Source organism: Furipterus horrens, unplaced genomic scaffold (assembly GCF_987537825.1).
Source record: "Furipterus horrens unplaced genomic scaffold, mFurHor1.1.pri manual_scaffold_1, whole genome shotgun sequence".
Lineage (NCBI taxonomy): Eukaryota > Metazoa > Chordata > Mammalia > Chiroptera > Furipteridae > Furipterus > Furipterus horrens.
Window position 1 is genome coordinate 200,186,750 of NW_028327171.1, and position 12,445 is coordinate 200,199,194.

Here is a 12,445-nt window from a genome sequence, read left to right on the forward strand (position 1 = left end):
GGTTTTGGCTCATTCACACCCCGTCCCCCCATCTCAATATAAATTATATTGATTGGGATCCCTCAATGAGAACCATAATGGAGTATTTGTTTTTCAATTTTCTTCTGAATTGCTCAATAATAGATTTTAACTGGTAACTGAATAACATTTTATAAAGTATAGCAGTGATGTTTAAAGTTATTGTTATTTTTCAGCAAGGCTAGAGAAGATCTGATGAAAACTCAGAAAGAACGAGATTTTCATCGAATGCATCACAAGCGAGTAGTCCAAGAAAAAAACAAATTAATTAATGACCTCAAAGGGTAAGCTGCTAATAGTTGTTGGCATATTTATTCAAGAACAATTTAATTAATGTTAAGCAACTTGGTTATAACAGAAGCTTTCAGGTAAGTTTATTTATTCAATATTTATTGAGAATACACTATGTGCCAAATGCTATACTATGCATCTGATGTACAAAGATGAGTAAGTTTAGGCTCTTGATGTAATATACTCTCCTGTCTTTCAAGGCATCTCAGGCATTTCCCCTTTGCTGAGGGTTGACGACCACTTTTTCTAAGTTTCTAAGTGGCACTCTTAAGAGTGCATTTATCTTATTCACAGGAGTTCTTGCTCTCCAGGACACATAAAATTTAGTGTTTTAAGGAAGCCCTTCAAGGTCAATGAATTATTGTTTACCCAGTCATAGTTTACAGCCTTTTTTATCAAATACCTCAAAGTTCAGTCTTTGGGGTACTCTTCTGGTTCCTGTTAGTACGTGCTGATTACATCTTGGAGCAGTTTGGATATGTATAGTCTCTTTCCTCCCTTGTCAGACGATTAGCTTGGCAGTCAGGGGAATAACTCCAGGAGATCTTTCATCTTATGGTGAAGAGATCTCTGAAGCAGCATTTTCTAGGGAAGGAGGGCCACCTTGGCAAGCCCACAGGGCCTGAGAAGAGGGGCTACAGAACTAACATCCTCAGGGGCACCTGAGAACTGGAGAAAAAGAGGTAATTTCATGTTGATAAAAGAGTTCGTCAGGAAGACATATGCATGAATCGCACAGAGGTATGAGTTGCAAAATATATGGAACAAAACCTGATACAATGGAAAGGAAGAATAAGTACTTCCATATTTACAATTAGAGGTTTTATCACTCCTTTTTTAGCAATTAGTAGAAAAATAGGCAAACAAGTCTGTAAGTCTATACAAGACAAATTAATTGTGCATAATTAACCTTTCTTGAATTCTACTTTGGAACTTTTCAGGTGCACATGGAATATTCACCAAAACAGGTCTTATGCTGAGACATAGGATAACTATTAATTTCAAAGAATTAATGTCATGCAAAATATGTTCTCTGATTAAACCAAATTAAATTAAAATTTGATGAAACAAAGTTCTCTGGAAAAGTTCCAATTACCTAGACAATTATTTATTTATTTATTTATTTATTTATTTATTTAAAACATTTATTTGTTTGTTTATTTTATTTTTAGGGAAAGGGGAAAGGAGAAAGAGAGGGAGAGAAACATCACTGTGTGGTTGCCTGTCACTTGTGCCCCCAACTGGGGTCCTGACATGCAACCTAGTAATGTGCCCTGACCGGGAATCTACCTAGACATTTAAATAGCACACTTTGGAATAACCCATGAGCCAAAGAAGGAAATGAGAAAATATTTTGAATTGACTGATTGAGAATGCAGCATTTTAAAATTTGTTGGATAAAGCCAAAGCAGTACTTAAAGTGAAAATGATAGCTTTAAATGCTTGTATTCGAAAAGAAGAAAATTGTAACCAGTGATCTAATTTTGCACCAGAGAAGCTCATAAAGAACAAAACAAACAAACAAACAACCCAAATTAAATAAAAGAAACAATAAGAAATAATAAAAATAAGATCTATAAGGAATACACTAGCAAAGGGACAAGCATAAGAAAAGAATCAACAGACTCATACATTAATGGTTTTAAAATATTATAAAACTGACAAAATTGATAAAAGAATTGAGAAACTTTAGATAAACTAATCATTACAAAATGATGGCAAGTTGTAGTATAACAACCCAGCAATTTATCTATGTATTTCTTTCTAAGAGAAATGGTATAAGAATGTTCATAGAAACTATCCATAATAGCCTTAAACTGAAAACAATTTAGTTCTTCATCAGTAGAATGTTGAATTAACACATTTTGGAATATACATACAAAGAAATTACTACTCAAAATAAAAAGGAACAAATTAATGCTATACACAACAATATGGAAGAACCTGAAAAACATGCCAAGTGAAAGAAGCCAGTTTCAAAAGAGAACATATTCTATGGTTCCAAATATATGAAGTATTAGAATCTCCTGAGATATTAGAAGTGCTCTATATTTTAAGTAACAATGTGGATTATCTGGGCACACATATTTATGAAAGCTCTAAACTCTTAACATTTAAGGTCTGTATATTTTACTTTCCATGTAAATTATACTTCAATAAAAAAGTTAAAAACTTTAAAAAACATTTTGAAATAAAGCAGATTCTTAAAGTTGTTTATATCAATAAGTTTAGTCAATTATTTTTTTCTATTAGATATCAAAATATTTCATACTTTTATTTTCTTAACAAAGTTAATCAAACTTGCTTTCAAGAACACCATTTAGTTTATTTTGATGTACATGACGCTTTCTGTTTAATCATCTATTGTTTATAACCGTTGTCTTTTAGCAGTGATCTTTTGAGTGCATATTTGAATACAGAGGAATATACCTTTTAACTCCCGCTTAGGTTGCAGGGAAGTTGTATATCATATAAGACTTCTTGCACTTCTTGGCTCTGTTGTGTTGACCTTTATGTGGTTATTCATTTTTTATTCTAATGCGAAAAAAGAAAACCCCAAAGAAATAAAATGTTCAGATGTTAAATGGAAATCACTGATTTAAGTGAATTACCCTTTAAGATGCCCTTTATTTTTCATAGGTTGAAGTTACATTATGCATCTTTTGAACCAACTATAAGGGTATTACTTGAGAAGCACCAAAAGTTACTGAAACAGAAAATGCTGACCTCCTTGGAAAGAGACAGAGCAGTTGAGCAGATAAAAAGTCAGGTACTGCGAAATAATTTTTAGCCATTAATTTTTTTATAAGAAAATTAGAAATATTGGTTTTGTTTCTGAGATAAATTTAAAATATTTTCACCACTTTTCATGTTGTAAAAAAGATTTATTTGGAAACATTCAGAAAAAAATATCTTATCCATTTAAAATATTTTATCTATTTTATTTTATTAAGATATGGTTTAATCAAGTGTTTTGGTCTTTTCTTGAATTTAAGTTTTAGCTACAAAAATGCAAAACATCATTTGTGATTCTTTGTGCTTGAATTTTAATTTTGTATCCTTGAATGTTTGAATTGTATTATCAGTAATATTTCATAAAATGAATTTAATAATAATTTACATTTTTATGGCATCTTAGGTCCTACTTTCTGAAATTCATCTCCTTTCTCCTTTTTATCTCACCTTCCCCCCAGCCTCCCAAAAAGAACCACAGCTCTACAGGTTGCTTTATTCTACTTCTTATCTCGCCTTGGGGCCAGCTGAGACTTTTGCTACCCATCTTATTTTCCTTGTGCCTCTGGTCTCATGCTTATTTTACTTTCTTCCTCCTCCAAGGGGGAATCCACCAGTCACCTGGCCATACATTCCCAAGTGACCACATATGCTTCGGCATCTCTGGCAGACCACTAGGACTGAGTTTCACTCTTCAAGAATATCAGAGCCCTCCAGACATCCATGCTGGCAAGTGCCTACACTACCCTCCAGATCGCTGATTTCTACATCTGCAACCTGTCCAATACTGGATCTGCCACTCAGTTCTCCCGTATCTAACATGGGGGGAATTTCTGTGGTTAGATCAAAGGTCATAGTGAGAACACACTTAGGCCATATACAATCTTTGCATTTCAAATTACTCCTCACTGCTCTCATTAGACTCGAGCTACGAGTTGGGAGTAGAAGGTAGCTATGTGAACATTCAGGTCATTTTATATATGTATCTGGTTTCTCACCTATTTAACAGATAAATAACTTGCCTTATAGTTCATATTTATCTAAAATGAAAACATTTAGAAAAGTTAACATTGCTGTCTGTATGAGGCAGGGTTGATTTTTACACACTACCATTCAGATGTTCAAAGAATTTTGTCTTTAATATCTGCAACTTATTTTGTCCTTGAACCCCTACCTCTGTTGAAGGCAAAAGAAAACCTAGCCTGTTACTAAAGACTATTCAGGTCTTTCTGGGTTACCATAGTCTCTTAGTTTAATACAGTGTGTTATAATAACTGGCCATTTAGCTATCTGTGTTAACTTTCTATCTTCAAATAGCGTCCTCTTCTCCACATCCTTTCTCAGATGACTCCTAGTACAAGGGACACTTGCATATCCATACTGCCCGAGGGTTACATGCTATCCTTTGAACCTCCACTTTCTTTCTAGTGAGATGTGACTGGTTTGTCCATATTCCTGGTGTTAAGGTACATGATTCTGGGTAATTCTTTTGACTGAACTTAACGTACCTTATGAAATCTAAGACCTCTCTAATACAGCATCTGTGAGATCCTTAATGTCCGTGACCTTGTCCCAACTCACATTCCTTTTCTGGTTCTGTGCTTCCAATGTTAATATTTCCATGTACCCTATTGAGACATTTTTGAGAATTCTGATTTACCTATACTGCAGATAAGTCATGGGCAACTTAGAAACCACTTAACATCTATCTACATAGACGCACCTCCTTTAGTAGATTTACAAATCCCACCTGGAGATTATTGTTTTTCCATCACAGTGGAAAATATGAGGTTCTCTTTAAGGGGATGCCAATTTTCCTAGATGATTCCATGAAAAGCTAGGAGCCAGTATTGTATTCCTGAACTACCTGGCTTTCTGGTACCCTTTGCTTCCAGCTAACCCCATTGTGCTTTTTAGCTTGTGAGGTGAATCGGTTCACTCATGTGTGACCTCCTGCTCTTTCTCCATCTCAGGCACAGAACCCTGTGCCTTTCTTTGTTCTGTTGGATTGGATGTCTTCCTGTCCTCTTCCACATCATTGCTCATCACTCTACATCCTCACTTGTCCCAAACAGTTTTAATTTATACCTGTTATCACGGGTCATTATTAATATCTTCCATTTTTACCTTAAAAAATCTTATTTGGAAAATACTAATGAGACGTTAAAAGTTTCTTTCTTGTTATCTAAAAAGGAGCTGTTAGGATTTATAAATAACTTTTCTCTATCAATTCTGCTGTTCAACATGGTAGATTCATTGTAATTCAAGAAAGTCAGATTTGAGTTGGAAATGTCATTTCTGCCACCATAGGTTTCACTATGGACAGTGCTGAGACCAGGCACTTGGGAGCTCTTCCAGATCTGTTTTATGGTTGTCAGTGGATGCTGGATGTAGCAGCTGCCATTCTCAGAATGAAATCTCTATTGTGCATGGTTCGTCCCATCACCAGATTTTTTGTTCAGTATCCAAAATGGGTACATGTTGCTGATGGAGCCTATGAGGTATTCATAGAATACTAGTTATGAGAAAGGATTGTAACATCTAACATGCACAGTGAAAGATGGAAGACTCACAATTCACTAAACCCAGAGTTCTGAGTGGCCAAAGTGACTGTTAGATAATCCTTACACCAGTCTAACCTTAGGATCAATTAGCATATTCTCAAAATTAGGACAGAGAACATAGTCTCAGGCCTATCAGGTCTGCTTTTGGAGAACATGCCGAGGTTACCATTTAATAAGTGGAACCAGACCAGTCCTTTTTTTTTCTTTCTGTTGAGCCATTTTTATCAATATACCCTGGGGTGCAGCCATGGATTAGCCTTTTAACTTGAATCTATTAGTGTGTCATGAATTGAATCTGTGTAATAAATTTATTGTGAAAATATATTGAAATTTTAAGGAAAATATATTAATGTATTGGAAAGGGTTCCCTGTGATCCACAATGGAAGATACTAATTTTATGCATATTTTTAATTATGCCTCAGTGTTCTGAGGTAGTTGTGCTCTGGGACTTTGTTCTCTTCTAACAAACTTTTATGGTGTGATCTAGAACAGTATGGAGTAGGTTGTGTGTTCTAGCTGGGGTCCTAAGCATTGCTTTCTTAAAACCCTTATTTTAAAGAACATTAATCTTATTATGTTTTTCTTTAAACATGTAGACCTCTCAAGTGCCTTTCATGAAGAAAGATTAGAATTTAAAAATTTTAAATGCTGTTTAGTTTGTATATACAAAACTGAAAGTGTACAGTGAGATGCACATCAGAGAAGGAAAACTCTGACTCCAAAAAACCTCCGCTGCCTTGCGGCATACCTCTTCAGGGGAAAGGCTAAGGGAGTAAACCCCGACAGAAAATCCGGAGCCGGAGTCCCTAAGGCGGTTCGACGTTGTAGTCAACACCGGCAACTCCTGCGGCGCACCTGAAGCCAAGCTGTATTGACTCCGTCTTTCCCTTGGACCCTTCAGCTGCGAAGAGGGAGGGTCTGCTGCATGGGCAACAGCAGACCCTCCATATCACCCTGCCCAGGCTCTGTAGCTTCAGCTTCACTGGAGAGGACACTCCAGCGTAATCACAAGATGTCGATTCAACAGGGGAGGAGACAGATACCCTGTCACTCCCGAGTTGGACTGCACAGCCATTCTCGGCGGTGCAGATAGACCCTTAAGAAGCTACACCATCGTCTCTCGAGACGGACGGCTGCCGATGATGATGACAGTGAGATGACAAAAATCTAATATGAGTTTTCAGATTATTTTGATAGATAATGCACAGTGTAGCAACTTTTAAATTTAATTATTTTAGAAAGACCTGTGATGTAATTATTTTAAGTTCAACAAATGTCCAAAATTCTGAATTAGAGCCCTGCCTTTGAAAGAAACATTTCTCATTTGTTAGCATGTATGTTTGACAAATTGTATGTTACCATTTTTGGATCGCCGGGCTCTAATTCAGGAGATATTCTAAACTATACATATATATTCTTAGGTGTGTCTGCTGAGAGGATCTAGAAGTAATTGCTCTCCAATAACAACAAGTAAACCCTATGCTCAGGTATTGGTTTTTAATAATATTCTTCACTAAAAGGAAGTACGACTTCTTGCAGGTGTGGCTGATTATAGGCTGGGCAGGGAAAATACTAAATGAGTCTGGAGCGTTTGGAGCATCTTGTTGTACTAGGAAGTTGGGAAATATTAGAAAAGAGAGAAAGAGAGAGAGAAGGAAAGAAAAGGACAACAAAAAATGGGGTATGGGGGGGATTTTTTTCAGGCAACGACAGAGGTAGATGGACCACCCACTGAGTTTGTTGTGAATGTTAAACCTGACAATGCCATAGTCACACATGAGAGAGTGTGAATACATCCCTTACTCACATATGTGGGTTCTCTTGGGAAAGCAGAACATGCCCACCGTGCTGCGGTGAAATGGCTGAGAGTGCAAGGGAAGGAGACTGGCTTGGGGGCTTTTTGTGGTGAGGATTTGAGGCGAGGGTGAGAGTTCTCATGTGCAAAGAGGGGCTTGTATGGTTTAAATCTTCCACCAGTGCTGAAGGAGGGAGCGCTTAGGCTTTCTTTCCAGCTTGTGGAATGTGGGACATAGGGGCAAGTGGGAGTGGGAGCTTTAAAAGCTGGTAGCAGGCACACATCAAAAAAAGTGGAGTTAGCAATCAGCCTGGAAGAGCTTACAATGGTCCAATTTGAGCAAGAAAATAAGTAATGTAGTATTGAATTATAACTGAAAGTATAAAATAAATATGATACGAATAAGTGGGAGATGAAAGAATAAAAGGGAAGTGAAAAATATATCCTCAAAGAAGAATGTCAGTGACATACATAGATAATCATTCTCTCCAGGAGGTAGAACTTAATCCCTAAACTATTAAGTGTGTCTACACTTACTGACTTGCTTCCAAAAATACAGTGGAAATGGGGGAAAAAGTAACTACAGTGGTGAAACCTGGGCAACATTACTTCAGAAAGGTGATCAGAGTCAGTATCACCAGCGTTAAATCACAGCACGTACCCTCGACCTGGTGTGCTAATAATGGCACCTCTCCTCTGTGACGTCCCTCGCACAAACCCGTAACTACAGCCTAACCATGGGAAAACCTCAGAGAAACCCAAATTTATGGACATTCTTCAAAATATTGCCTGGCCAGTATTCCTCAAGACACGACGACTGAATGTAAGGTAGTATTCTGGATGGGATCCTGGAATAGAAAATAGGTTATAAGGAAAACATTAATGAAATTTGAATAAAATCTGGACTTTTGTTAATAATGTGCCAATATCATTTCATTACCAATGACAAAAGGGCCATAGTAATGCATGATATGAATGAGGGGAACAGGGTGCAGGGTAGGCAAGAACTCTTTGTACTATATTTTTGACTTTTATGTAAATTTTACACTCTTTAATAAGTGGTGCATTAAAAAAATCTTATAATGCATTTGACATCCAAGAATAGATACACATTTTTCACTCTTTTTTTAACCCAGGCATTTCATGAGCACTAATCTGTACATTGCAATTTATTTCCTGCTATTTTCTATTAATTAAAAAATGTTGCTGCTCAGTGAAAGAAAAATTTGTATATCTGTATGTAATTAAACACATGGTATTTTCTGTTGGCATAATTATATACAATGAGGGATGAGATAACTTTATAAGGTTGAATTTTAAATTTAACTCTATTCAGAAAATATAGGGAATGATATGCCAACAAACTAACAAATATTCTTAATTACAATGTATGTTTAATAAAACAAGGAGTCTCTGTGGGTGGGAAATGAGCTAAGAGTTTTAGGAATAATAATAGTCTCTTCATATTTTACCTCCCATCTGACACCTACCTCATCTTTAATGGACATAAAGGTGAATTGAGTTATGAAGAAATTTGAACATAGGAAAAAACTCTCTCAAAGTAAAAATCTGAATAATTAGCTTACATAATGTGCAATGAGTATTCTGGATTCAGGAAACTATGCTGTTAAATAAATGTTTAAAATTGTTAACCATAATAGGTACTTAATAATTGCCTGTGGAATTTAATTTAAACTTAATATTACCTGTTTCTTTTGTTGCCATTTATGTTTCAAATTTTTAAATACATAGGACTTAAGTCAAGAGAGATTACTTTTAAAAATATGTTTCAATCAGTATTTACACATCACATTTTAGAACTTTTTTTGAGTCACTGAATTTATAACTTTATATCTTTGGATTTTATTTTTTAGATATCTGAAATTCGAGCACCATTTAAGAATATGGAACCAGAGCATAGCTACCAAGCTTCTAAAACCAGAGGTAAAAGTAAAATGTGATAAAACTATAATTTAATATTGGTTGGAGATTTCACAACCTTATCACAGCTTAAAATTCTAGAGCTACTTAAAAATGAATAAATGGTATGGTAACTATTTTACAAATTGGACTGTTAATGACAAGATTAAAAGGGAGTATAGATGTGATACAGTATAGGTTAATTTAAAGAAAAATATAAGTAAACCATATGGGAGGAGTTCTGGCCATGATAGAATATCTGGTGTCAGGCAAGTCCTCTACCCATAAAGTCTAAAACTGGACTCTATATATACTGCATATAGTTTTAGACAGTGGAAAACAGTACAGGTCACAGAAGGCAAGTGATGGAAGGGAAATTTGTAAGTTGAGCTTCATCATCACCATGACTGTGCGCCCTGGGAATTTTCCAGTCTAAGCTTCATAGAGATGGAGGTTAAGAAGAGCAGGGCAGCCCGGCAGGAACTGAGAAGGCAAGCTGTGGGAGCAATTAGAATCTGTTGTAAAGGGCATCAGAGAAGACAGTCCTGCAAGGAGCAGTAGTCTGGTTTGTGGAGGAGTTTACTATGAGTTCTTAATTGATGGCCGGGCTCCATATGCAAGACTACCTGTGACTTGTCAGAGAGAAAAGATTCTTTAGAAGTAAGAGAGGACCAGAGATTCTAGACATCAAGCAGTGAGGATGACACTGAAGTTCTAGCCACGCCTTGATGGAGAGACCTCTTTAATGCCCTAGTAATGACATATTTACATTCAGTATCCTCTGTCTACCCTGTAAAACCAAAAACAAAGTTTATGCCTAATTCCTAGAAGAAGCAGAGTTTAGAGTTTGAATCTTGCCAAGTAGGAGCTCCTTGGGAAATACTTAGAGATGTCCAGGAATCCACCATAACAAAGCATAAAATTAAGCTTCAAAAGTCAAGGTGATCAAAAAATGAAACTGTGCTAGGATAAAAATCAGTACCCTTCAGAGGAAGACAGTTGTCCAGATTCTTTATAATCTCTCATCGTATTGCCCAGTATTTAATTAAAATTTTCTAGATATGTTATAGAAATGTGCAGATATGACCAACAATCAAGACAGAAAGCAATAAATGGAAACTGATACTGATACGGCTCAGGTGTTAGATTTAGCAAATAAAATTTTCAAGAGGCTATTTTAAATATGATCAAGGGCTTACAGGAAAATATGACATCGATAAGTGGAGAGATAGGAAATCTTGGCAGATAAATAGAATAAAAAAAGGAACTAGAAATTCTAGTATTAAAAAATGTAGTAACTACAATGAAAAGTTTATACTTCTCACCAGATTGCATATGACAGAAATGCCAGTGGATTTTAAGAGATTAATAAAAATAATCTCCAAGCTTGATGTAAAGCATCAATTTACATATCAGAAAAAAAGTATCTAACTATAAACACAAATAAAATCATGCCTGAATAAATCATGTGTAAGCTTTTGAAAATTTAAATGAGAAAATCTTGAAAGCAACAAGGGAGAAAAGACATTACACAAAGGGGAACAATTACAAACAGAGGCTAATTTGCATGAGAAATAGTGGAAACTAGGAACGATGAAATGACATCCTTAAAATGTGGCAAAATTTTAAACCAGAATTTTATATACAATAAAAATATTCTTCAAATATTAGGATGAAATGCAGACATTTTAATATCAATGAAAGCTGAGAAATTTGGTTGCACGCCCTTGCGAGGTAGAGCAAATGCTAAATTAGGACTTTCTTTGCACTGAAAGAAAAGCATGCCAGGAGGAAACTCAGATTTGCAGAATTGAGTACAGAGGTTTAGAAATGCTAAATTCTGGTTAATGTGAAAATAAAGTTTTTCTCTTCTTAGTATCCTTAAAAGATAATTACTGAACTCTATATTTTAAAAGGATTTATTTTGTCATATGTAAATTATATCTTGATAAAATTGATTTAAAAAAGAATGGTGAAAAGCTCTAAATAATAGAAAGACTGAAATGGTGAATTTGCTAAATAAACATACTATGGTGTCATTTCCAGATGATTATTCACTGTGTTCTTTCATTAATTAAGGCTTAAAAGAAATATGTAACATTGTTGTATTTGAAATGTTTTTCTTAGTCTTGGTTCAGTAGTATCTTTTCTAACATTTTTTGTTAAAGAAATATCAGTTATGCTCAGTGATACCTAAAGAGATCATGCACATGGATGTTTACTGCAGTCCTATCTATAGTAACAAAACAATACAAGCAATAATGACCTTTGGCCACAGGTAAATGTTTAAATATAATGGATCATACAATACTAGAAAGTTCTTAAAAATCATGCATAAGAAAATAGACATGTTATTATGTTAATATAATTTTAAGAAGTAAAAACATTTATATAGTATGAGGGTATGTCTGTTAAATGTATGTACAGAAAGATGATTGGAGCATGCACAAAACAAAATGTTTACATAATTTTGTTTGTGTTATATGATTATGTTCTACATTTTTGGCTATTGCATTTGATATCTTTAAATCAAAAATTGTTTTATATGTAGATAACTCTTAAGTATATAATCATATACAAATGTGAAAACATAATATAAAATTATCATAATCTTGGAAACTCAAGCTCCCAAAGTGACTAAAGATTGTGGAAAAGAATATAAAAAGGCTTAAAGGTTGAGGAACTTTATGCATTTGGTTGATGCTGCATCAGTTAATCTCTAATGCTACATTTTACTCTAATGCTTTATGATTTTATATGTTTATTCTTGACATCTCTATTAAAATAATGTAACTCCTTTATGAAATTATCTTCTGGTATTTAATATAATTCAAAAATGAACATATTACTTGTTTTCCTAAGATGACATTTATAAGTTACTCTGAAGATCAAAGATGTAATTATATTTTGATTAGTGATACTTTGAAGTGGCTTTTGATCAACATGAAGAATTAGCTTCTTTTAGTTGAATAATTCTAATTATGTGACTAAAACTAATTTCTTAAAGCCTGTACTGAATAATTTTTGTGCTCCTTATAAACACTCACTCTAGTTTTAGATATAGGACTTGCAGTACCTTTTCCTAGGCTTCTGGTGTCAGCGTTTGACTGTGTGATCTCAGTA

General features: G+C 34.8%; 1 protein-coding gene across 1 annotated transcript in view; it reads left to right on the top strand.

Annotated features, from left to right (window-relative positions):
• The window catches only part of SPAG16 (sperm associated antigen 16), a 743,404-nt gene that overhangs the window by 39,585 nt on the left and 691,374 nt on the right, over positions 1 to 12,445 (top strand). Inside the window, exons 6-8 of the mRNA XM_090288280.1 lie at positions 195 to 302; positions 2,950 to 3,079; positions 9,277 to 9,346. Of these exons, the coding sequence (XP_090144406.1) occupies positions 195 to 302; positions 2,950 to 3,079; positions 9,277 to 9,346 (308 nt within the window). The remainder of the gene's footprint in view (positions 1 to 194; positions 303 to 2,949; positions 3,080 to 9,276; positions 9,347 to 12,445) is intronic.